Raw genomic sequence first — 26409 nt, forward strand, 5'->3', positions numbered from 1 at the left:
CCAGCACAAAGGCGTATCATCTCATCTTCTTTGTGGTGCCAGACACAGATCCAAGCCTATATTCAGCCGTCTTTCATGATATTCACCAGGGGATTGTCAACACAGGCCCTTCCCCTCCAGACCCAACCCGGCCAAATACCACCTCCCCTCCCAGATTCTTCGAGTCCAAGTTCATAACAATGTTGAACAAAGAACTACTCCTATTCGAGATATGGCGCGACGGATCCTCATCGCAACATATTGACTGGGGATGGTTATACGTGTCAGAGAAGATACGTTCTCGCAGCAAGTCAGGGGTAATAGCATCGCCCTGCACACCATCCTGAATTAGCCCTTGCGTCAACTCCTCCAGCCGCTTGAGCCGGATAGGTGACCCAGACAGCCACGGCGGCTCATTCACATAGCGATTCTCAAGGAAGTGATTGGTATGGCCAATGACCCCCGATGCATCCTCAGGGATATGCTTGTCTCCGACGGGCGATAGTTCAAGTCCCAGGGCTTTGGTGCTGTCTGCACAAAGGATATGCCCAGCAGAGGCGACACCGCCCAGAGACTCGAGGGTTTTCACGGCATTGTCGACAGAGGTACTCTCCAGGCACAACCGAAGCGCAACGTGGATCGGGACCTTGCTGCTAATCATCGGTTTGGCGCGGATGGCATTGAGACAAGTTCCGACGCTGTTGCTATTGAACCCAATCTTGCCGACGATTCCTGCCTGTTAATAGTTAATTACATGCCAGGCTATAGACGCACACTGGGGTATATATGTGCTGACCTCGGTAACCATATAGATGGTAGGTTTTCCGACCTGCTCAATCGATACCATGGCTAGGTTCTTCTTGACAGTCGTCGTCCAGTCCCAATTCTGTGAGAGCACTCGCGCGGTCTCGCTTTTCTTCCAGCATAGTGACGTGCAGCCGTCGGAGAATAGTCCTAGAGATATCTCGCTTCGGCAGTTGAGTGCTATTATGTCAAGCACATCTAACCCGGCGCCCTCGGCGATACCCTCCATCTCCATAAATAAATGGGGAGTCAGGTTCTGGAGCGTGACTTGAAATTCAGCTGCGACTTCGCGCACATCTTTCCAGGCTAGATTTGAGGTGTGCTGGAACATGGTGTCGTAGATGGATATCTGGCTGTGGATTTGTTCCCGCAATGCGCGACCATGCTGTAGTCCGATCTAATTGTATTTGAGTCAGCGAGTTCTTGTCATATGCAGATGTTAATATTGGAGAATGTACTTCTCGGGGAGTTCCCTGGAGTTCCAGCTTGATTGGCTCGTTTTCAGACATGCTGGTCCTGTATAATGTCAGTACAAATACATCAAAGCCCAGTCTATCTTCGGCTATTTAACTCGAGTGAACACCCGGGCTGAACGTCCCCTGAGTTGGAGGTTGGAGTCATTCGGGGTCGAGTTGATAAGCATCGCAAAGACTTGCCCTAACCGGCTAGACAGGTATGTTTTGAGACTCCAACGAATAGAAGCTTTTTGCGCTGATGTTACCGACCTCGGGAGGATAGTGATACACAGTAGTCAAATGAAATCCGATGGCTGTCTCACTTGGAATATCCGGACCAGTGCTTACATTGGCAATAGTATAGGCGGCCCCGGGGGATTGTTAGTTCAATCCAACAATATATCCATGGACAACACTCGTAAATTTCATTTATATAGCCTATGTATCATCTCATGCAAATCACTTACGCATCTTTAATCAGATGCTTGAACAACTTATCCAGGTAATAGGCAGACTGCTTGGGATACCGGGTCTTCTCTTCGGACTCAAAGTCGATAAATGTGCAACCGAAGCGATCTGCATACCCAGCAGCCCATTCTATAAAAGGTTAGTTACGCATTATGTATACGAAGGAAAACCACTTACCCCAGTTATCAGTGAATGTCCAAGCAAAGTAAGACCGGATATCAACTCCGTCTTCCTTGACAGCCCGCGCCAACGCATTGCCGACATAGCCCTCAAAGAACTTGATGCGGAACTCGTCATTAAGAACCTCAGGCGTGGGGCCAGTTTCACCCTTGGCGGTGGTACCATTTTCAGTGACGTAAATTGGCATCTGGTATCGCTTATAGATCCAGTTCAACAACTTCCTGAATCCCCCGGGCGCCGCCCGCAGCCACGGGGTATCACTTTCCTCTCCACGAGACACACCTTGCTTATTCTCATCAAAGATCTCCACATTACCCTTGTGGTCATTGATATCAGGCGGAGACGTCGTATGCTTCACAAAGAAAGTCGTGTAGCTATTCATGCCATAGAAATCCGAGCTCCCAAACACAAGCTTCGATTCCTCCTCCGTGAACCTCGGCAACCGGTCACCGAGCTGCGCCCGCATCGACGCAGGATAATCACCCGTCTTGTACAACGGATCCGCAAACCAAGCAATCTCAAACTCGCGCGCACGTTCTGCGGCCTCCTGGTCGCGCGGGTCCTCTGCATCCCACGCCTCAGACCAGTTTCCGTGCAGTGTGATACCAATAGTACCCTTCTGCTGAGGCTGGAACTCCTCACGGTACAAGCGCACGGCATGGCCGTGCGAGACGAGCTCGGTGTGCGCGACGGTAAACGGCTCGGTGGAGGAATCTCCCTCGGCGTTGCGTTCACGGAAGGACGATCTGCCTGGCGCGTGCACACCCGCTGCATACCCGGCGAGGGTGTAGACGCCAGGCTCGTTGTATGTGATCCAGTGCTTGACGCGGTCGCCGAAGCGCTCGAAGCAGACGCGAGCATAGCGCACGAAGTCCGGCGTGTAGGCGTCCTGGTTCAACATGCCACCGTATCGATCTTCCAGGGCCTGGGGGATATCCCAATGGAAGAGAGTGATGAAAGGGGTTATTCCATTGCGGAGCAGTTCGTCGATGAGATCGGAGTAGAATTTGATACCTTGCTCATTGACGGGGTCATCGCGGCCTCCGAGGGGGATGATACGGGACCAGGATAGGGAGAAGCGGTAGGCATTTACGCCGTAGGACTTCATGAGCGACACATCCTCCCGGTAGAAGTCGTAAGCTCGGACGGCGTCGTCGGCTGTGCTTCCATCGGCGATTTTGCCCGGCGTGTGGCCGAATGTATCCCAGATGGAGACGCCCTTGCCGTCTTTGTTCCAGGCGCCTTCTATTTGGGCTGCTGCTGTAGCGTAGCCGTGGAAGAAATCAGGCCGGAGCACATCCTTGAGATCTTGCACCGAGTTCAAATCCATCTTGCTGTGTTGGTACTGTGTTGGGACTGGTGGAATTGCGACAAGTTGACAATTTATTTTCTTAGCTTCGAGCTCTCATTGAATATGCCCCGCAAAGACATTCCCCGCAAAGATATTATCCGGATAATTTATTGCTCGCTTCAATTTATCCCGAGACTGGGATGTGCGGGTGTTTGCTCCGTGGTGGTTTAGGAAGCGCAGGGATTTGGGGGTGCAAAAGTACAAAAGTAAGTTGAGATATTCAAGGAATAGTTATTGGGTATCGAAATAAGTAGATTTATAAGACGTACCACATCTAGTTGATCTTATGCGCACCACCACCAGTAATCTCTACTTGTACCTCGTTGAAGTAAACAACCACAGTCTCTCCACGCTCCGAAAGTATAGTCACTCCACCTACAACACGGCCATTTTCGAAATTAAATTGTAGCTCAAACCCTCCGCGCGCCCGCACTCCCCGGATAGATCCAGTCCAGTCCTTCGGACACGCTGGGAGGATGCGAATTACCCCAGGCTCGTGGGATTGGACCAGCATTTCGATAATGCCCGCCCCACCACCAAAGTTGCCGTCAATCTGGAATGGAGGGTGGCTGTCCAATAGGTTGGGCAAAGTCGACCTAGATAAGAGCAAGTCCAGATGCCCGCTGCATTCCTCAGCTTCGAGCAAACGTGCATGTAGGTTAAGTAGCCACGCACGGCTCCAGCCAGTGTGGCCGCCACCATGTTCCGCACGTCGACGTAGAACTACCCCACACGCTTCTGCTAACTGGGGAGTTTGTGCTGGCGTGATTGCATTCCCGGGGTGTAGGGCCCATAGATGGGACGTGTGACGGTGTCCGGGTTCGACCTCGGCGTAGTCGCTGGCCCACTCCTGTAGATACCCGGCAGGGGAGACTCGCATAGGCGGGATGCGGGACCTTGTAGCTTGAACTGCTGGAAGAATGGCGTCTTCGAGACCGAGACTCTTTGCACAGGATTGGAAGGCGTCCAGAATAGCATCAATGATTTGGATATCGATCGTTGAGCCTTCACATAATACGCCTTTTTGTCCCTTGCCGTCGTAGAATGAGTTCTCCGGAGAAGTAGACGGACTGGTGACAAGGTATTCACCATTGGCGTCTTCGATCAGGAAGTCGAGGAGAAACTCCACACATCCACGTAAGGTAGGGAACATCCGACGAAGGAAATTCTGATCGCCTGTGTATCGGAAATGATCCCAAATGTGGTAGCAGAGCCAGGCTCCACCCAGGGGCCAGATGCTTGCCGGCATCCATCGATCGAAGGGGGCTGTATCGGCCCAGATATCAGTGTTCGGATGGGCTGTCCATCCTCGACATCCGTACATGATTCTGGCTGTAACTTTGCCAGGTTCAACCATGCGCTCCAGCAGATCAAACAGAGGAAGTTCGCACTCTGATAGGTTACCCATATTTGCAGACCAGTAGTTCATTTGAAGATTGACATTGATGGTGAACCTGGAGCCCCATGCTGGATGGAAGGATGGGTTCCAGATACCTTGGAGGTTTGCAGGAAGTGATTTATGTCTATCCCGACTACACGATATCAGGAGATAGCGGTTGTAGTTGTGATAGAGTGCAATGAGCCCCGGGTCTCGAAGAGACTTTAGACGTTGGTCAGTTGGGATTTCAGGAGAATCCGGCCCAAGTTGCAATTCCATTCGGTTGTACAGAGACTGGTAATCCGCAACATGACGGGCGCGAATATCCTCCAAAGGGAAGCCCAAGGCATTTTCTGCATCCTGCATTGTTCGCTGATCATTGTCTTCGTGTCGAAATGTAGTTTGCGCCGCAACGACCAGCAGTGCATCACTGGAGTTCACCACCAGATTATTTCCAACCCTGGTAATTGTACTCTCAGCACCATCGCAACGAATTGATACCATGCAGCACGCTCGATTACTATTTTTGCCTCCAGGAGTGACATGCATGGTAATAGAGTTGCCAGTAGCACTGACGTCGTCAAGCCATTCGTGTGTTTCAAATTCCAACTCACTCATGCGCGTCAAGCGAACGACAAACTCAGCCCTGCTAGACGAATACATTTTGATCGCAATCACATCGTCTGGGTAACTGGCGAGGACTTGACGTTCGTAGCGAACGCCCTGGTACTCATAACTGACATGCGCTGTAGCACTTGTGAGATCCAGCGAACGTCGATAGCCTGTAACCTGACTGGGGTCATGTCCCAAATCCAAGAACAGGTTTCCCAGCGGCTCATAGTTCCGCTGGCTGCTTGGGTTAGCGAAAAACGCCAGCTTGGCGATCTTCTCAGCTTCGGCATGATTTCCTGCGCGTATAGCCTCTCTCAGGCGCGGGAGATACTCGAGGGCGTCCTGCGGATTGCGATCTTGCGGTCCTCCATACCAAACTGAATCCTCATTGAGCTGTAGCATTTCGGTGTCGGTGCGTCCATACACCATGGCGCCCAGGCGCCCATTCCCGACCGGTAGGGCTGAATTCCAGTCCTCCGCAGGTTGCTGGTACCATAATTCCGACATTTCCAATGATATTTAATGCGTCTGGTCTGGTGGTATGTATTGGGTTAATGTATCAATATGGACTAGCCCTGGGGGAAAAGGCGGCAGTTCGGTCCGTCAACCGCCAGTTTTGAGCAGAACGGGCTGAAAGACCCCGAGTCAGGTAAGTCAAAGGAGCTAGAGATTATCGGAATAATTCAAGAAACCGACTTGATTTGCCAAATGCAAAGGATTCCGGGTAATTCTGCAAAGCGCCAGCTCTAACCCTTTGACCGGCTGTTCTCCCCCCAAGACTATCATTTTCTTTGTTGATCTGGGGTCGACGCGGCCACTCCAGACTAACATTGGTGAAAGATCCGATATTCCAGTCAACCCAAAGATAGTTTCCCCCGCACTCGCATGTCACTGGTGGGAAATTAAGACACATGGCGAGGGAAGGCAATTCAGAAATTGGCGTACAAAATGTACAACGTGACCCCCATTAGTCACCAATCGCTGTCCATCCTGGCAGATATAACACGCCACGAGCTAATCCACATACAAGCTCATGTCTTCTCCGTGGCGAAATAGGTCGCTTGATGACATCCTTGATGCCGACCGCTAGTTCGTCGCCCCCTAGCTTCCCGAGATGGCTTCAACGAAGCAGAAATACCCCGGCATATCCCCGCTCTTAGCTCGAACTTGACTACAGCTCAAGGGTCATAGACCCATATTTCTGGGACGCTCATATCTACTCTTCCAAGTTCATTCGATCGAGTTCCCCAAACGCAACAATGACCTCGGATACTGCCTCTGTACAGGCCAAACTGGACAAGAGCGAAGATCTGGAACATATTGAGGAGATTGCCCTGGCACGGGTGACAGAAGAGGACCTGTGGGAGTTGTCCAAGGATTCTCTAACTCTGCGGTCGTGGACCGGAGTCCGTCTGGGTCTCATCATGTTTATTCATGGTTGCAACCAAGCTGGCTTTGGAATCGACTGGGGAGTCATCAGCGGTGTTAATGCTTTGAGTCAATGGCATGACTACTTCGGTTTCGAGAGCAGTGGTGGCACATATGGTTTGATCAATTCTCTGATGCAGATTGGTATCGTCTGCGGAGCACCCTTCATGGGTTTGGCGGACGTGATCGGTCGCCGTGGAATCAATTTCGCCGGCAACGCCATTGTCATCTTCGCATCTCTCATGCAAGGTCTCGCCACGAACCTGCCGATGTTCATGGCCGGTCGGTTCTTCATGGGCTTCGGCACTTCGCTCATGTCAAGCTCTCAGTATATCGGCGAGATTTCGCCTATACATCTGCGTGGTCTTATGGTCGGCTTTTTCGGGGCATGTTTCCAAGTAGGGAGTCTTGGTATATTGGGTGCCATGATTGGACTTACCGAGTTGCCTGGTAACAACTCCTGGCGTGTTCCCCTCATACTCGAGGCTTTATTCCCCACTATAGTGTGCGTGGGAATATACCTTTTAACTCCCGAGTCGCCCCGTTATTATGTCTTGAAGGGCGATCGCCAAAAGGCCAAGGAAGTCATCGCCAAGTACCACACCACTAGCACCGACCTCAATCAGCCCATTGTCGACATCGTAGTAAGACAGATTGAAGAGTCTCTTGAGAACGACCAGACGGGCTACAGGGCCGCTTGGGACTATCGGGTCTTCTTCACCAAGACAGCCCGTTTCCGACTGCTGGTTCTGTTTCTGTATTCGCTCTTCCAGCAGTGGAATGGAGGTGGTATTATCACGTACTATGTGAGTGGTTAGACAGAAGGATACCTTATTAAGTCGTTAATAACTTTTTTTAGCTGGTTCCTTCGTTAGAGCAACTCGGCATCAACGGCGACAAGCAGCAACTCGGTATCAACATGGGCACCACCGCAGTCTATTTCGTCTTTACGGCCGTTGGCGCACTCATAATCGATAAGTTCCGCAGACGAACCATGATCTTTATCGGTCTTATCAGCATGATTGTTTTCCAAACGGCTACGACTATCACCTCATGGCAGTACAGTATCCATGCCACTACAGCAACGGCGGCGCTGAGCATTCTCTGGATATTCCTTTACCAGACCTTCTCAGCGACATTTGTGGCAACCATGCACAACTTGTATCCGATTGAAATTCTCTCCCTACCACTTCGTGCCAAGGGAATGGGTCTTTACGGTCTGATCCAGGGAGGTGCCGGCGCCGCGCAGACTTACGGAATTAGCGTCGGTATTGCGAAGGTCGGGTATAAGATTTGGGTCGTGTATATCGTGTACAACTCGATCCAGCTGGTCTTGTCGTGGTTCTTATTCCCAGAGACTAGCGGTCTGTCTCTGGAGGAGATCAACACGGTGTTTGAGACCCCGGGAGTCCACCCGGTGAAGATGTCGTTGGATATCCAGAAGGCCAAGAAAGCGAGAGCGGCGGCGGGCCGGGATGAAGAGGGCAGTGCGGACCGTTGAACATTCAGTAGCAGAGAAGCTGTTTTATTAAGGGGAGAAGAAAATATGATTTGATGTATACTTCCCGTCATTGTTTCAGCTCCAAGCTCTAGATTAAAAGCAAAACTTTAGAGCTGTCGTTTCCGAATCAATGATGAATGTAGACAAGTTGCAGGCCTCTCCCCAACATTACACATAGATCAAGATAAATGCACAAGTGGAACAGTTGAAACGCGTCGGACCCGACACTGTGCCTACCCGTCGGAGAGGTGCTTGTTCTGTTACACGGTTTCCGTCCTCTGTCTTCTCAAACGTATATGAGACATCAGAAACAGCTTTGAAATATTTTGCACCCCTACCAACTTCGTAAAAGGATGGTGTTGAGTTCAGATTTAAGGTGAGATCTACAAATTGGTTGATATCAGATGATCTCGCGAGCCCTAAAAGTGCCCAGACCTTCGTCAAGCCCATTTCCCGTTGGGATATCTCGGTACCTTATGGAATCACTTTTTTTCTCCGAGACTCATCGCCACCAGTCCAGTATTAAATTACCATAGGTCCCCTACATGTCGGCCTGCAGCGTCGCACAAACAAATCAGGTACCGAGTTAGGACCTTTTGCACTCTGATCCCTTTTTGTAGCCTCTTGTTAACTGGGAGACTATTCTGATAGTTTGACCCTTCTATTGCTATCATGTGCTTTGTTAAGAAAAATAAAAATAAAACGGTCAACGGGCTTCCTGCAGTTCTGTAGTGTCACAGATGACCCGGTGTGGGTGCTCTGCAGCCCTAATACGGTTATCCTTGGAAGAATTGGATGGTGACGCAAGCCAAAAAAGAGACAAAAAGAGACTATGTGGTTGAGAAATATAGTTCGGTTGGTTCATGGGGCCTTGCCTTTTTCTTTTTTATTTGAACTGAAGATGTATGTCACTGGTTATAGCAGAGAAAAGGCCAATGGTGTTGGGAGAATTGTCAATTACTTAGAGCCTGGGTCAGACACCGTATCGATACAAGTGACATTGACTAGGCGATTCCTGCTCTTCTCTGCAGATATCGAAGGTTCCTGAACAATAGTCGATATTGAGATCTTCATGAAGAGCATGGAGGAGAGAGAGGACAGGTAAAGTGGAAATGACGGGCAGGCTACATCAACTCTATTTTCGTGTAATCCGGTACTCGCCTCCCATTGACCCTCGTGGCAATGGTATAGAAATGCTAAACTTCTTTTTGATTGTCTCTCAGCTGAAAACAATCCGGATCGGATGGTTTGATGCAAACAGTCATCTGTCCTATAGGCATCGAGATATAGAAGAATACGTAAATGTACGGAGTACACACAATATACAGATATCGTCTCATCTACAGACCCTGATACACAGAGATGCGCGCACGGCCATACGGACCGAGACGGGACTGCATCTGCCGTTTGATGACCCTCCCAGCAAAATTCCTAGAGTCATGCACGTCCGGTTGTGCGGTCTGGCGATTCAAACATGGTGTCACCATAGCTTTTACACTAAAAGCGCCAGACAAGGCGGGAGCCCAGATTGATTGGCTCGGCTTCTCATCACGAGACAGATGGCACTGTCGCCAAAAAGCAAACGGGTCATCGCCGCTCAACACGGGATGTGCAGCGCCATACTTCGAGTACCGTTGTTAGAGGCACGAATACAAAGTTTTGGCGTGAAGAAGCCGTTAGGGTTTGTTGAGATGCTCCTATATTTGTATGTGCATGTGTCTTTTGATCTCCTTCTCTTTCTGGGATGGTCCAATTGTGGCCATGCCCCCTTTTCTGCGCGTTGAGGGGGAATTGAGTGTGATACATCCGGCACGTCGGGTATTAGAGGGGCGATGTTTTCTTTCGATAATGACGGTGAGTATAATCTCGTTATGATATAATTAATCGGAGATTTCTCTTGCATTTCCCTAGCTCTTTTTGGTTCTTAGTTTGCAGCCCTTCCTTTCGCCATATTTATATGTTTGCTTCAGGTTCTAGGCGTGGCATCGAATCACTCGCTTCATCTTTCGACATATATACATACTTTGTTTGAATATAATACCGTGCATATTCTCTTCACTCCTTCCAGACTCCCACATTCCGTTGCCAAAACAGAGCTATAAATCTAGTTTGTTGCCTGCTACATCAACAACCTTTCCCCTTCGCTCGTGGTCCAGTCCAAGATGCCACCAAGGACTACACAAGACAACATGGTGCCCGAGGCAAAAGGAATCAAGTACGACGAATGCGAGATGGCCCTTTTCCGCGCCAAACTATCGTATCATGCCACGATTGACGAACGAATGGCCTCTCAGAACTCGAATCTGACTTCGATCGCGGAAGCCCAGGCTCGAATCCTCAAGGGATGGGAAATACAGATGCAGGGCACAAAGGATTTGGCTGGCAAGAACGAAGGTCGCTCTGCAAGTGATAAAAGAGCAATGGCACAATACGAGTGGAGATATACGGCGTTGGAGAACGCCGCAACAAAGACTACTGGGAAGGGATAGCGAAAAAAGTGCTTTTCTGTTTTGTTTCCTTTTCATCTTGCTATTTGCGCCATTGAATGATACGAAGGCATTGCTGGCGTTGGTTTAGAAGCTTTACGGCTTAGTTTGATGTGTTCATGTTGAAATACTATATCGAGATTTTCACTCTGATACCTGCTCTCATAGTCTGGGGATGACCTTATGCTCATGCATGCTGATTTTCGATATTCCATGTTCTATAGTGATCCCTCTCTCCTGTTTGTCGGCTATGTCTAGGAACAATAATAAGATTGAATTCGTGATCGCAATCCTGAATCCTGAATCCTGCATCTCTGACTCGAGAAAGAATTCGTTGAATGTCACACAGGCAGGTTGGTCAACATGGCAACAGTAACGAAGTACACCTCATGTGTACTCATGCAAAGGACTCGGGTGTCCCATTTGGCGAAAGACATTCGGGATACATGGGAATCAGCAATTAATCCACGAATGGCTGCGTCATTGTATGACTCTGTGTACGAACACCGGTAGATACCATGCTTGACTTGATTTCCCCTCATCGCATCTCACAAGTACTTCTCTGACTGCTACATTGATACACAACACTGTCTGGATGACATACCATATAATAGGAATACGCGATGTAGGGCGGCTATTGTCGCCCGTATCTGTGGAATAGTGGTATCAAGAGCGTAGCAGAACCAATTGCAGGTCTTATTGGCTGGGTTGTTAAATTCCGACGAACTCCGGGCTCTTCCGTGCACGTTGTGCAGGAAAGCTATCACTACCACAGTAGGCGCAGTAGGCGCAAATTGGATCCTTTCGATTCCTATGGCGAGGATACTAGGGTGTTCGCCCACCCTTGTGCCCAATGGTGTCAAGCGATTTCCCATCTTTGGCCGCCATGCTTAGGCTTTTGTCTAATACCATGGGAATTATGTATAACTATACCTGATCTTCTATATGTAAATAACGGATTATGTTAAAATTTCCAATGTAGAACAGAACGTCTACCTGATCAGATTGAAGAAGTATGTTATTGATCATGATTATAAGCAGAGAATAACATCGTCCAGGAAAAGGAAAAGAAAAAGAAAAACCAGGTGCACGATTCGTGGAATCAAGAAATATTAAAGAACTACCTATGGTGAATGAGGCGAAAAGAAAACTAAAAGCCAAAGAGAGACAAACTCATCGAGCCAAATGACGCCTAGCTTCTATCTTTGCAAACTCGGGTATAAAATTAAAAATGCATGGACTCATTTCTTTTCCAGTGGAAATGGTTTCGGTTCATCCGAAGCCGAGGAAGAGTAACTGGTAGGTGTGCCGCCGCCATCAATACTTGCTTTCGAACGTTTTTCTCGGATAGCAAGGCGAGACTTGGGATAGGATGGCGGCACAGGAGCGAGATATTTGTCCAATAGTTCGCTCAAAATGGGCGAGCGAACCGGTTTCGGGAGATAATTGTTCATGCCAGCCTCCAGGCATTTCTCGCGATCGCCTTCGATGGCACTTGCCGTCATCGCGATGACGAGGACTTCGTTGACATTCGGGTCGGGATCCCGGCGCAGCTCGCGGGTCGCGTTGTATCCGTCGAGAGTGGGCATCATCACGTCCATGAGAACCACGTGGAATGGGTTGCCTTCTTGGGAGCTCGCACGCAGAGCATCGACGGCTTGTTTGCCGTCGCTGTATGCGTTACACTGGAGGCCAAGCCCAGTGACGAATTTGACGGCGATCTTTTGGTTGATTGGGTTGTCTTCGGCAATGCACACTCGGATTTGGTCACGAGGGATTTGGGTGAGGTCGCGAGCTGAAGACCGACGCGCTTCAGTTTCTGCATTGCTCAGATCTTGTGACCATGCAGTCTTGACCGCCGTCTTCTTGGGTGCTTTATTGAAGACCAGATGGAACGTCACTGTCGTTCCAACTCCAGGTTTCGATTCAAGCCAAATAGCTCCACCGAGAACGTCTTCAATAATAGCTTTACAGATTGACAGGCCAAGGCCACTACCGCCATACGATCTTTCCGTGGATGCATCAGCCTGTGAGAATGGTCGGAAAAGACGAGCCTTTTGTTCGTCTGGAATACCGATGCCGGTGTCGGAGACTGAGCATTCAAGGCGAACCCGACCTTTGCCCTCGCGTGCAACTCTCGCTTTGACCGTAACTGACCCGGCAGGAGTGAACTTGTAACTGTTGCTGAGAAGATTCATGAAAATCTGGTGGAGACGAACTGGGTCGCCAAGAACGACGAGCTCTGGTGGTACCTTATCGAGGTTCTCAATGGTCTCTAGGCCTCTGTCGCGATGCGTGTATCGCAAAGCACGGATGACTTCCGATATCGTCTGTTTCAGATTGAGTGGGACCGTGGAGATCTTCATTTTCCCAGCCTCGAGCTTCGAGAAATCGAGAATGTCGTTGATGAGGGTGAGCAAGGTATCAGCACACACACGAATTGATTCAACGTATTCATCTTGCTCCTTGTCGAGGTAAGTGCCCTTGAGAAGTTCCGACAGACCAATCACGCCGTTCATGGGAGTACGCAGATCATGAGAAATGTTGGCAAGGAAAATTGACTTCGCCCTTGCTGCATCTTCCTTTAGCTTCACGTTGTGCTTGGCTTCGGCCTCCGCAATCTTTGCCTTCTGTTCAGCCTCGCGTGCCAATGCCAATGCACGCTTCTGAGACTCAATCATGGAGGCATTTTTGGCGCTGACCTTGCGAATTTCCCGGAAGAGCAATGCATTGGACAACGAAATACCAATTTGGTTGCAAAGCAAATGCAGGACCACAACGTTGCGCTGTGTGAACCAATTGGGTTTTCCTTCCAGATGAATGACGCCGAGAAGGCGATCTCCTTGCACGACTGGCAGTGCGATGACAGACCGACCCGTCGGGAAATTTGCCAGGTAGGTCTCACTTACGTTAGAAAATCGTTCATCCTCAAGCACGTTGTGAACAAGAACTTCCTCCTTTGTGCGCATGACGTAGTCCGAGATATGTAGGGCCATCCGATCCTCCATTTCTGAGAAGGGGAGACCTTCTGGGAATGATTGCTGGCCCTTTTCAGAATCGCCTGCTGCGGCAATTGCAAAGCCGTTGTTGTCATCAAAGTCGGTAGCAATGATGGCGAAATCGGAACCGTTGCAAGACTCCAAGATGATCTCAAGCATTTTCATGAAAAGCTTGTCAATTTGAAGCTCAGACGACATGACTTGGCTGGACTCGAGAATGCTGGACAAGTCAATAATGTCTAGACCGACACTTGATATGTCTAGAGACCGTTCTCCGGCAGCAACACCATTCTGCTCGATCCACTGTTGTCTCCTCTCGTCTTCTTCCATCTGCTGAGGGATCAGAACCTCTTCTTGCACAACATCACGGCTAATCTCCAGGAGCGAATCAATAGTCTGACAGCCAACGTCCACGGTCTTTGCGGACGTAGCCGTCTTGAGCAACCATTCATGTTTTTCAGCAAGCTGCGACGATTTGCCACCAGCGCCAATAGAGCTCCATGAAGCGATGGCATCTTGGATCACAGCACGAGCCGCCCTCTTTGCTCCACGCCTAACCAAAAACTCGCCCTGCAGCTCAAGGGCCAAGGCTTCTTCAAGGGGCCAACCATGAATTTGGCAATGGTCGATCGCAGACTCGAAGCCCTGGATGGCAGCGCTATGATCGTTGCGAACCTCCGAGATCAGGGCTTCTAAAATTAGAGCCCACATGCCATAGTTTGCTTCGGATGCAGCTCGAGCAAAATCAATTTCGGCCTTGTATTCTAAAACTGTGTCCATCTTGCCGTCGAGATACCCTTGCGAGGGATTGTCGTTATGAAGTGTGAGGAGTGAGGCTGCCAGATAGAAATAAATCAGGTAGGACACACGTGCGGTCCAGAGCCTGTGCCTGGTGAACAAAAGTTGAGTACCGACTTGGATTGTTCTAGTGTGGTGGCCGAACATGAACAGTGGGATCATGGCAAGACCCCAGTAGATGTCACGGGGTCTATCAGCGTTGCTGGAGTTAACATCTAAGTGCAGCATATACTCAGTTGTGTTGTGATTGGCGTCTGTCATGATGCTGTCAGCAGATCGGAAGTCTGTTTTGCCTTGCAAAGCGCGTGCAACTTGCTGGACAGCAATAAGGCTAGCCCCACCGCGAGTATCTTGTTGCCACTTGGGAATCTCTTCAGGAGTCTCCACGCAGAAAGCTTCCAGCTGCGCCATGTCCTGACCTAGATATAATCGTGTCATGGCCATTGATGAGATGCTTATCAGTGTAAGATATGGGTCACCCATTGAGAAAGAAGCCTCGAGGGAAGCTTCCAAGGCTGGTAGTGTTGATGACATGGGAACACGTAAATGGCTGACGTAGAGATTATGAACGATCGAGCCTCTGCTCTGAGTGGACAAATCAGGGCAGTGTTCGAGCAATTCCAGAGAAAGATCGCTAAGTTTTATGCCAAACTCGCTGTCTTTGAAGCGGCTCAAGGCGATCATGGCAAGATGGGAATAACCTATTGCGATCGGTGTGAACCCACCCTTGAAGATATGAATGTTCATCTTCTCAAGTGCCATCCGATAAAAAGTCAATGCATCGTCCCAGTACGTAACTGTCATCGCTTCGGACATGACTGCGGCGATAGTCTCTATAGTGGGGTCCTTCGAGACCGGCTTGCGAACAATAGATCTCATGTCAGCAGTCTCAAGATAAGACTTGAGCCGAAGATAGGCAGCATCGCACTCCTCATATGTTGTAGGTTCACGAAGATGCACGCCGAGTTCATCAAGGCAGGTGAGAAGTGATTCCATCGAGCGGTGATGATCGCCTATCTGAGCAAAGATTTTCGCTTTGATAATCCAGGCTCTTGACTTGCTTACGGCATCCTTGCCATGAACAAACACCTCGTTGATCAACTGGAGTGCGTCGTCATTGTGACCTTGAGACCACGACATCTCGGAGGTTGTGATGAATAGCCGCATGGTTTCATCGTAATAAACATCTGGTTGGAGATCGTTCCACATATCATCCTGAAGTAAAGCGATGGCATGACGGAAGTACCAAAGTGCGGAAGGCCGCGCGCCCGACTGGAAAGCGGTTTGTCCAGCATCCCATAAGATCCGTCGATATTCGAGCCGTCTGCTGACGCGAGACTTGATAGTTGGTGATGCAAGTGCCACATGATGTGCCATCGAATAGCGACTACGATGGTCGTGGTAATATTTCATCAGCGCTTGTGAAACGATGAAATGCATCTTCTCTACATTTCGACTCTCGCTCAAAGAAAGAGCAGCCTGTGCAAGTCGTTCATTGGCGAACCTAGGAAAATTAGTTAAAAGCTCCCTACAGCAGTAACCAACCGTAGATAGCTCACCTAAACTCATCGTCGGTCTTTCCTGTATTCAAGAGGTTTGCTTGAACCAAAAACTGCAATCCAACAACTATATCACCTTCTGATTGTCTGATAAGTGTGACATTTTGCGGCGTTGTGAGATCAACATCGTCGTCGTCATTGCTCGAATAAAGAAATTCGCTTGTTAAGAGCTTTTGCACCAGGGAAAACGAGAACGGACTACCCAGGAGAGCTCCCCAGACCATGATTGATCGAGCAGCTTGGGGGATGTCCTGAAGACGCTTGGTGAGAAATCCCAGGCCAAGCCCTTCGCCGTACACAGGAGCCACAAACTCGGTAAATATCCGGTCAAGGTCGAATAGCCACTTTGAGTCCTTCCACGAATACCAAATGCAGTTTGTTCTGTAACAAGTCTCGAGCATTACCCGAACGTAGAAGGGATTTCCTCGGCTCTTCTCCTGGATGACCGCGCAGAGTGGTGTCAAGGTTTGATCAGGTTTCTGGTGCATTGTCGTTGCTACAATTTCCATGACATGCTTCTCTTCGAGAGGCTCAAGTGCGATTCGCGTGATCGTGGGTAGATCTTCCTCAAACAGAGATCTCACCTGGTCAGATGGAATCTCATCCTTGCGACTTGACAATATAAGGACACAGGGGAGCTTTGCTTTGATGATTTTCATTACCAAGTCCAAAGTTTCGTCATCTGCATGTTCGAGGTCATCGAGGCATATAGTGATCAGTTTGAAATGACACAACGTTCGCAATATCTCAAGGAATGTCTCCATGAGGCGCATGTTCTTCGAAGCAGCATTTGCCAAAAAGAAATCTTGGGAAGTCTGCCCTTGATCCAGCCCGGGGATGTTGACGTGCTTGGATGGCTCACCCTTATCTGGCATGAGAAGATTGGCTTTTGCCTCAGTCGGTCTGTATTTCGCGCCAGGGGACATCAGCTGCTCGGGAAGATCCAAAACTCTGTGCAGAGTAGGCCACATCGGTCGCAGGGCCATTCTAACATTATTGTGGTAATCTGTGGTGACATCGCGCTCAGAGAAAATTTGGCGCAAAAGACTGGCCAATAGTTTTGCAAAAGGTTCGAACGGGACACGTTTGGCTCGGTCCAGACGAGTAATCGCTATGCATCCGAGTTTGCGAACTGTTGGCTGTATCCGATTTAAGAGGTCCGTTTTCCCAATCCCAGCGGGGCCGCTAATTGTGATCACTTCGCAGCGCTCACTGCGGCGGGACTTCCCATTATTCTTCGGTTTATTCAAGGAATGCAGCGATCCCGATTGACTAACAGTATGGTTTGTTGATGGTAAACTCGGAGGACCGATGGAGGGGTGGCTATCGCGGTCTGTATTATGGGAAGACCGAGAATGCGATGGGCTCTTGACTCTGGTGGAAACTGCTCCTGGGCTGTGGCAATACGCATCGGTGGCAATAGTATGCTTCGGAGTGGAAAACGACGTGTCACTACCTGGCGCAGATTCATGGGTGGTCACTTGTGCGAGGTGATGACTGGTGGCATTAGAAGACGATCGAGGAGGCAGGTTGAAGGAGCCAGAATCGCTAGAGACAGAAGCAAACTCGAGACTTTCGATACGGCTTTCAGAGATGGATGAAGCCGACGTGAGAGCGTGCATTGTACCAGGACTTTGGGTTCCGGCTTTAGCCAAGGCGGTCGCCTGGCGTTTGTTGACCTTTTCGATGATATTCATGATCTTGTCATATTCTTGTTGTCGCCCGAACATCTGTGTTGGGAGAGTGAAAAAGGAAGACACGTCTCCCTGCGCGACTTGGAAGTTGCTCAATGCCTCACTGTCACCATCGCCAAGTAATTTCGCAATATGTGTTAAGTCTCTTTTGACAGATGAGATTGTGTGATAGCGATCATGAACCACCTTTTGTGTCATTTTTTGAATCACAGCTGAGAGAGCATCCGGGACATCCATTCGTTTCCCAGATACAGGCACCAGCCTCTTCCCTAGTACGTTTTGTACCACATCAACGGGGTCGGTTCCTTCAAATGGCAACTTTCCCACCAGCATGGACCAGAAAAAGAGACCGAGCGCATAAATATCAGTGCGACTATCCGGCTCTGTGGGCATCCTCCCAGTCTGCTCTGGCGCAATAAATTGCAGCTTGTACTTTGCTCCGAGCTCGCGTGAAACGGAGGACCAGCCCTCGCTGAGAACGTTGTCAAATGATCTAGCACCGTTGCCGGTGTTTGCGAGCTTCACTGCGCCAGTCTCTGCAGAGAAATGGAACGCATCACCTCTGATTTCGCCGTGCACTGTCTTCAGACCATAATGTAGAATCTCTAGACAATCGCATGCCCCAATTGCAAAATCAAAAAAGGCTTGCAACGAGACCTGCTCGCTGGGGGTGGCATTGTTGTCTTCACCTCTGGACCCGGCCGCAAATGAGGCAGGGCCAAACGTAACCAGATCTCGCAACCGGTCATGGCCTGGAGACTCAAAAATTGCAACCAGCAGCGTCTTCGAGTGGCCATCATCTGGCTGCAACCTGATCAAGTCGACTGGTCGTATTGTATGATTGCAATCCGGGTCTGACGATTGTACAATCGACCTCAGCATGTGAAACTCTCGTTCGAGCCGAATAATGTTGGTGGAGATTCGCGCGATGACCGGTATCCATGTTTGATCGGTTTCTAGGCTATGGTGGTTGGAAAGAGAAATCTCACTGCTGGTTTCGCTGGCGCTCAGTCTTCGCAAGGCACGGGCGGATGGCCGGATCTCTGTGCGCGGGGAGAAGCGCGTGAGGCTCGACGGTCCGGAAGAGGCGGGATTTGAGGAGTCTGCAAGAGGAGTTAAAACGTCCGGCTCCAAGGCATGACGGTATCCTGAGATATGCCAGTGATTGTATGTCGAGTGAAACGGTTCGACCGCCTGATCCCAGGTATAGCCTGGCAACTGGCTTAATCGTTCGAAAAGTCGGGCCGGTGGAAGCGGCAAGTCATCGCCGAAAAGAGTACTCTCCTCCATCTCTCAGGTTATTGAGTTGTGTCCGCCCGACTTAGTCCCATGAACATGTCCCGGTTCAAATTGAGGTGGGGGATGAGGAGGGGAAAGCGGACATGAAAGATGCAAGCAGCCACAAGACAGATTAGGCTGAGTAAAATGTACAGTAAATAGGAAGAGAATTTTCGCCTTCAGGCGTGCAAAGTGAAGGCATCAAAAAGAAGAGCCTGAAACAAACCAGGGTGATTCTAGAATTGAAGATCATGAGGATGTTGGCCTGAGGCTGAGACTTAGTCATCTGTCAGGCGCAACCTTCCAAGGTTGGAAGCCCCAGGGCACCGGATTAGGGCGGCTGATTGGATTTCCGAGTTGGTCTTATATCGTTAATATGAGTATTTAGTGGGGTGTCAACATGTTCAGATCACTGAATAATTAGTGTCTGACATCATTATTGAGAAATGGGCTGTGTTTTCTTTTCTGCTTCAAGTATTTGCGGCCCAACTACGGAGTATATATATAGGAAGCCAGAAACAGCCATATTTGACGCTGTTTTTAACATAGGATTCGTATCTACTCTCAAGAATATCTATAGGACTCCCACCTGACTAGCTATCTCAGTTTACTGTGCATTATTGCGTAATCGAACATTTCGCTTCCAACTTTGTTAGCAGAAGTTACGGAGGTACAGAAACTGTAGTTGATATGGTACTCTCCATAAGCGATGAAGACGGTACTGTGTGCCCATTTACCCTTCGATGACAACCTTGGAAGTATTGTCCACGGGTGTATAAGAATTTTTCCCAGCCAATGCTGCAATATCAACTGTTCAAGTCTATTCTACCTGTGTAGGCAGTCCATAATGACCGACCTAAGCTGATGGCTTAGCAGTCTATTGATAAACTCGATGATCTGCACTACATGGCAACTCATGATATATACCAATGATACTCCGTACATATGTACTAATTAGACCAATCTGAGACATCGAAGCAACTCAGAATTAGGGCTTGTGGGGTATGTACTCCACGTCCCGGACCTCGGCACTGACGCCACTCAGGCACTAAATCCTGTTTGGCGTCTTCCGAGGTTGAGATTTTAAGATCTTGTGGTCTTAAGATTTTCTTCTTCTCTCCTCCATTCCCATTATTTGCAGGAGCCAGCGCTCTAAGTCGCTCCCTTCGCACCATGAGTTCGCTTAGGGAACCTCTCGGCCTCTTAAAGGCGCTGCTGGCCCGCATCCCGCTGATCCTCAAGACCATCCTCCTGCATGGCATTCAAATGTCCCCCGTCAAGGGGAAACAGGACATGCGCACCGAATTAACAGTCGCCATTATTCGCTCATTTATGGCAACAAAAGCTCCACTCGGCAAAACCCAGAAACAAGGGATACGCGACCCTGGAGTCAAGGGCCCCATGTGGGTGTCCAAGGTGACCCTCCCGCAGCCCGAGGTCGACGTGCGCGACGCAGTACTACGCGCAATCGAAGATCTTAAGACAGGCGATGAAACATACGATATCCCCGCAACTGTCGCCGTCGAAGCCGAATGGACCGGCTACCGTGCCGGTGTTGGAAAGAAAACACCAGAGCCCGATCTCTCGGAAGAGGAGAAATACTACAAGCTGCGTGAGGAATCGCCATCGGACATGACGATCTTGTATTTCCACGGAGGAGCCTATTTGTGAGTGTCGCTCGACCCTCTAACAACAGTGCACATAGCTGACGCATCCATAAAAAATAAAGCCTTTTGGATCCTTGCAGCCACCGCGTCCCCGTCGCACACCTGTCCCACCTAACCGGTGCCCCCGTTTTCTCCGTGCGATATCGCCTCGCTCCTCAAAATCCATTCCCAGCTGCCCTTGTCGACGCCTTAACAGCATACCTCTCACTCCTCCACCCACCTCCAGGCTCCCTCCACAAAGCCGTGCCAGCAAGCAAAATCGTATTCGCTGGCGATTCCGCCGGCGGGAACCTGTCGCTGGTTCTCCTTCAGACACTCTTGACACTCAACCGCGCATCCCGCACAATCCGCTTCCACGGCGAGGATGTTCCCATCGAACTACCTGCAGGCGTCGCTACCATCTCCCCATGGTGCGACGTGACGCGCTCCATGCCGTCTACCAGCAGCAATGCACACCTCGATTACCTCGGGGCACCGACTGGGCCTTCCAACGACCCGGCTGTCAAGACTCCGTTCACCCCGCTCCCTTTCGCGCCAGACGATATCTGGCCCACGTCCCCGCCTCGCGCTGACGTCTACTGCAACGCCAGCATGCTGAGCCACCCATTGGTGTCTCCGCTCGCTGCCCCTTCTGATCTCTGGAAGAACGCACCGCCTATCTGGATCTCGACTGGCGAGGAAGGCCTCACAGACGAGGGTCTTATTCTAGCGCGCCGCGTCTACCAGGCCGGTGTGCCCGTCGTTGCAGAGATGTTCGAGGGTATGCCGCACTGCCACGGTATACTTATGATGGACAGGCCAGCTAGCCATCGTTTCTTCGAGGGCTTTGCTGGGTTCTGTCGTGATGCTGTTGCTGGGCGGGTCGTGTCAACGGGATACCTCACCTGGTTAGGTTTCAAGCTGCAGTTGACAAAGGAGATCCCGATTGAAAAGGCCTGCGAAATCAGCGATGACCAGGTTGAAGCCCTCATGCAGAGAATGACTGCTTGGAAGTTGGAAGGAGAGTTCGAATTACAGAAGCAATGGCGTGCGACAGCGCGGTTGTGAGTCGTTGTAAATGGTTTTCTCTCGGCATTTAGCATCATACCCTATTTCTACTATTTCTACGTATGTATTTTTAATGATTCTCATGACAAACCGGTTCTGTTATGGGTCGGGAGCGATAGCCCTGGAAGGAACCAGTCTCGCCGCATTTTTACTCGTTGGGCATTGATATAGTTAGATATAGTTACATATGTATCTAGATGACTATAAATACTCGATTACTTTCTTAGAAAAAAGGTCCTGCAGCAACGAATTGCTACCCGGATTGCACTAGATAGTAGCCCAGACCATGCTGAATTAGAACCATGCTAAGAAATGAGTCCAACTCATGAGCGAAATGAAACTACCAAGAGCCACCGAAAAGCTACCCACCTGGTTCGGAGCGAAACAGGGCAAGGCAAACGTCGCGAGGACTTGTAGAACAATCCTGAAAACTAAAGATATTCATCATTGTCCATTGCATCCTCCCCCGACAGCCGGTCATTGTCCCACATCTGCGGGGGCGGGGGGCGAGCTGACCAGACAGGCTGTACCGGTTGCACAGGCTGTGCATAGTGGACCTGCTGTGGTTGAGGCACAGTGTTTTCAGGTGTGGGGGCTGACAGCCAAGGGAACGCAACTGGCGTACCATTGATGCGGATTTCGCCAACGATATTTCCAAGCTCCGGCGCGTCATCCACGTAACCATCCGAAAGACCCATCAATTGCGCCACAAGCCGAGAGAACGCAACGCAGATAGCGAAAATGGGCGTGACGATAACCGAAAGATGTGACCAGCGCCACAACATTGTGACAGTTACCCAGGGGTATACAGGCGCATCGGGCTGCAGGCAGTAGCCTTTGCAGCTTTCGGATATTTCGGGATGGCTGTACTGGTCCCACATCAGACATTCGATGATATACCACGAGAGTGAGATGATGATGAACCAGCCGAGCTTGGTGGGCCGAAGGCGCTGGGATCGCGGGCTCCGCTTCCACAGCCGAGGAAGAGGTATCGCGGCGTAGACTCGTCCATCAGATTGTGTGCCACAGCCTTTGCAGGATTCGCCTGTGTGCAAGTGTGACAGCGGGCTCTTCTTGGTTGAAGAATTTGCTTGCGATACAATTGCGGTGTCCCGTGTAACGTGATCTTCCAGGCCGTCAAGCCCTTTCTTGACTTCGTCGATATGTCTCATTAGAGAGTTGAGCTTGACATTCAATGAATCTAAGTCAACCACATCATGTCCTTTTGGATCCGGATTTTCGAGCTGGGCGAGGACGGCCTTTTCGTAAGCTTCGTCATCGTCCTCAACCTTGGTTTCACCTGCGCCGGCGTCCATAAATGCTTGAAGTGACTCGATGGTGTCATCTCCGAACTCGACATCTTTGCCGGAGCTGGCGTCCTCAATGACCGTCTCTAAGGCACTTTTAGCTAGATGGGGCCGCGTCAACAGGGGTCTTGGCTCCTTCCCAGGAAGTGGTCCAGGAAGGGGCTCTTTCTCGGCAGCCTGCGCGGGCTTCGGTTCCTCCGTTTTCGATTTGACATCCGTTGGTTTCGTAGGGGGCGCAATATCCTTGGTTTCGTTCGTTATGCGGGGGACGATGTCTTTCGTCAGATCATCGGGAAGCTCGACCTTCTCAGCCACCCGCTGGGTCATAGGAGTATCGATCCATGCGCCAGTTACCCGAGGGGTTTTATCATAAATTTTGCTTTCAAACAGTTTGACTGGCTCGGGGGTTTGGACTTGATCAATTTTGGGACTTTCGGTCCTGGAAAGTTTGCGTAGTAGATCCCTAGAGTCTCGCTTGCTTGGGCTGGGCCTCGCAAATGAGGAGTTTTTGAACACTGTGATAGGGGAATTGGGAATCGGCTCGCCGCCACTAGTGGGTGAAATCAGCTTCGGGCCAGACTGCGCTTCCCCCAAGTCCTCTTTCGTTGCCTGCATATGCGGATTGGCAGAGCGTTCTTCAAGAGCACTTCTAGCAGAAATTGTGCTCCGCGCTGGAGAACCAGGAGAGGCTCGTGTAGGCCTGTGTTCCCGGGGTTCTGTAATAGTTGGCGACCAGCGCCGACGCGCTTTTTCCTCTTCTTCTGCCGAGACGCTCCGCTGGGTGGGCTTTCTCTCCCATTCTTGTCGGTGACCTGCGCGGAAACCCCAACCAGTGGGTATATTCGGCGAAGGAAGGCCGGTCCTGTCAGTCTCTGGCACAGGGTGATCCTCCACAACTTTATCTTCCATTCGTCTTCTTAAATTATCCGCCGTCAAGGCATCCCGTCCGACCTGAGCCCTGCTGAAGACTGGCGAGCGTTGGCCAGTAACACGCTTTAATCGCTCCTCGTCCTTGGTATAGTCCCTGCCCTTGCGGGATCGATGATTGCCGAGTTCATCACCAAAACCAGCGTCGGAAAAGGGTCGTCCATTGGCAGATTCTCTGCTGTTGTTTGTGTCCTTGGCCCGGGATGATGGGGGCCGACTTCGGCTTCCGGAGCGTGCGCTGTACTGCGGCTCCCAGTCATAGTCGCGCACGAGATCAGCTAAAGCGTCATCTTCGTCAATTCGCCTATATGCGTCTTCGAGTTCTTTGGGAGGAGGAGAAGTCTGGGATATTGGCGACAACGCGTTAATCGGCTGCCGCTTCGACCGCGGGCTTGGGCTTGTCACGTAGTTGTATTCTTCGTCATATGTGGCGGACATTGCGGGTTTTGATGCGTCTCGAAACGCGTCGGCTAGAGATCTTGGGCGAATAGCGTGTCGTGGATGTGGACCATCTTCTTGAGGGGGTGATGGGAGCTTCGCTGGTATATCGTAATGGTCGAATTTCGAGGCGCGTCGGAAAGGTGACCGCTGTCTGTCTCGCGAGCCTCGATTATTTTTATCGAATGACATGACAGAAATACCCCTTGCAGCCTGCAGAGGGTTTACATGTAGGAAAGTTAGGGGAAGGGGGAAAAGCGCGGTTCTCCTGCGCTGAAGAAATGACGGATGTAAATACTACGCTCTCATTCCCCAATCTGGTTAGCTCCCTTCTGAATTCCTCCCGCATTACGTCGACTCCTTCAATCACCAACAACTGGTCTTCTCAACTTATCTTTTACTCATATCTGTCCTTGAGACGTTGTCAGGAGAGAATTCACAACCCCGTGATGCTCAAATGACCCTCATCTTGCCTTGACATGTGACACGTTCACTCGCCCTATCCTCCAAAGCTTCGATAAAAGCAACCAAGACTCGCGTCCCAGACAATTGAACAAGCTTCAACTCATATAATATCCAGCGATTTGAGGGAATACATACATACCATCCCCTACCATGGCGAAATCATCACGGCGCTCAGGTCGTGGCAAGACGCCAACGTCATCCAGAGCCTCAACACCAAGCTCCGCATCCTCAGGCCCGATCCCTCCATTCACGAAAGTCCCAGAAGCCTTGAAAACATTCGTCGAACCACTCTCTCCCGACGAAGTATACCTAGTCCATATCGATATCACAGCGGAGGAACTGAAGCGGCAGACCTTCACCGTACCCCTCATCCTCAACCTGGTAGTAGCTGCTGTGATTGGCTTACGGGTGTACATGGGAATCAGCACATATCCAGCCCTCGTGGGAACGCTGATCGGGCTCCAAAGTTCCATGACCGTGGACACGGCAGCTACCCCGTGGACAGAAGCGGTCCAAATCATCCTGCGGCGGACTGGAACTATATGCATCGACTACTTCCTCGTGACCCTGTTGTGGTCGTGGCCTGTTAATTTTGTCAGAGGGCCCGTGCGCTGGCGACGCGCCGTCGGTTTCCGTGAGCGGGAGGTCATAGTCCGCCGCAGTAACCGCAGTTGGAGCAAGGAGCTCGAGCGTAACAGGTGGATCCGCGAAGACGAGGCGCGTCGCGATAAGATCGTCGCCGCTGTGACCCCCGAGCGAATCGGAAAGACCGGTTACTTGCTCGTGGACGAAGACTGGAATTTAGACTATGAGGCTATGATCCGCGCTCATGCTCTGGTTGATCGCACTCGAAGAGGCGATGGTGTACAGATGGATGAATTCCGCACTGCCGTGCTGGTTAACACCGATGCTGATGGTTGGCTGATCTGGCGTGTTGGGGATGAGAATACCCCCAGTGGCCAAAAGCGATCCGTCCAGCGCGACCAGATCCTCGCCTTCAAGGAGAAGTTGGCTGAAATGGGCAAGGAGGATCTCTTCCTCCGTTGGGTCGAGCTGATCCAATGGGAGAGCTCGCAGCCTAGTGGCTTCACCGCGGAACGGCAACGGTCTGCAATGTTACAAGCGAAGCAGATGTTCGAAGATGAGAATGTGGATTTCAGTCAATTCTGGGAAGACATGGGCGGCATGGAAGGATTAGACTAGTGATTTATCTTTTCATGATCATACTAATCACATTTCTTTTACAGTTCACCTTGATTTCAGCTTATTCCCCATGTAATTGCTCTCTGTACATGATTGTTCTTGAAGTATGGTTCATAAAGCTTGATCAGCACCTCGCACCTCGTACCCTACGTCACTTCAAGCAGATGGATATATTCAAGTGTAGATTGCATTGTTGGGTATCTGGACTAAATCAATGTCAAAAGCAATGGGACGCGTATGGATCCACTAAGGGAACAAGCCAAAAAATAACAAAAAGAGAATAATGCAACGCACTAACACGCCGGAGCTTGTTAAAAAACGAGACGAAGAGAAGAACAAAACAGTCTATGATGCGCTACCCTCGAGTCGATAATCAAGAGACCAC

General features: G+C 50.3%; 8 protein-coding genes across 8 annotated transcripts; 4 read left to right on the forward strand and 4 right to left on the reverse strand.

The window, feature by feature from the left end:
- Positions 1-82: 82 nt before the first annotated feature.
- N7525_003262 (uncharacterized protein) lies at positions 83-3216 on the reverse strand (the record flags this gene model as incomplete). Its single annotated transcript, XM_002559293.2, has 5 exons — positions 83-715; positions 776-1180; positions 1242-1299; positions 1706-1835; positions 1884-3216. The coding sequence occupies 5 exons, from the start codon at positions 3214-3216 to the stop codon at positions 83-85; spliced, it is 2559 nt and encodes an 852-aa protein (XP_002559339.2).
- Positions 3217-3511: 295 nt separating this feature from the next.
- Positions 3512-5734, reverse strand: N7525_003263 (glycoside hydrolase family 95 protein; the record flags this gene model as incomplete). Its single annotated transcript, XM_002559291.1, has 1 exon — positions 3512-5734. One exon carries the CDS (start codon positions 5732-5734, stop codon positions 3512-3514), a length of 2223 nt encoding a protein of 740 aa, XP_002559337.1.
- Positions 5735-6486: 752 nt separating this feature from the next.
- N7525_003264 (putative MFS sugar transporter protein) lies at positions 6487-8156 on the forward strand (the record flags this gene model as incomplete). Its single annotated transcript, XM_061212649.1, has 2 exons — positions 6487-7461; positions 7515-8156. 2 exons carry the CDS (start codon positions 6487-6489, stop codon positions 8154-8156), a joined length of 1617 nt encoding a protein of 538 aa, XP_061069670.1.
- A 2162-nt stretch (positions 8157-10318) lies between these two features.
- N7525_003265 (uncharacterized protein) lies at positions 10319-10645 on the forward strand (the record flags this gene model as incomplete). The annotated part of the gene is made up of 1 exon (XM_002559289.1): positions 10319-10645. One exon carries the CDS (start codon positions 10319-10321, stop codon positions 10643-10645), a length of 327 nt encoding a protein of 108 aa, XP_002559335.1.
- Positions 10646-11883: 1238 nt separating this feature from the next.
- On the reverse strand, positions 11884-18982 carry N7525_003266 (putative sensor histidine kinase/response regulator; the record flags this gene model as incomplete). Its single annotated transcript, XM_061212650.1, has 2 exons — positions 11884-15943; positions 15999-18982. 2 exons carry the CDS (start codon positions 18980-18982, stop codon positions 11884-11886), a joined length of 7044 nt encoding a protein of 2347 aa, XP_061069671.1.
- A 1161-nt stretch (positions 18983-20143) lies between these two features.
- N7525_003267 (uncharacterized protein) lies at positions 20144-21684 on the forward strand (the record flags this gene model as incomplete). Its single annotated transcript, XM_061212651.1, has 2 exons — positions 20144-20637; positions 20718-21684. 2 exons carry the CDS (start codon positions 20144-20146, stop codon positions 21682-21684), a joined length of 1461 nt encoding a protein of 486 aa, XP_061069672.1.
- A 431-nt stretch (positions 21685-22115) lies between these two features.
- N7525_003268 (uncharacterized protein) lies at positions 22116-24548 on the reverse strand (the record flags this gene model as incomplete). Its single annotated transcript, XM_061212652.1, has 1 exon — positions 22116-24548. One exon carries the CDS (start codon positions 24546-24548, stop codon positions 22116-22118), a length of 2433 nt encoding a protein of 810 aa, XP_061069673.1.
- Positions 24549-24971: 423 nt separating this feature from the next.
- Positions 24972-26024, forward strand: N7525_003269 (uncharacterized protein; the record flags this gene model as incomplete). The annotated part of the gene is made up of 1 exon (XM_002559284.1): positions 24972-26024. One exon carries the CDS (start codon positions 24972-24974, stop codon positions 26022-26024), a length of 1053 nt encoding a protein of 350 aa, XP_002559330.1.
- Between the last annotated feature and the right edge of the window lie 385 nt (positions 26025-26409).

This window comes from Penicillium rubens, assembly GCF_028828025.1.
Source record: "Penicillium rubens strain IBT 27055 chromosome Unknown utg000002l_segment0_segment0, whole genome shotgun sequence".
NCBI classification, from domain to species: Eukaryota; Fungi; Ascomycota; class Eurotiomycetes; order Eurotiales; family Aspergillaceae; genus Penicillium; species Penicillium rubens.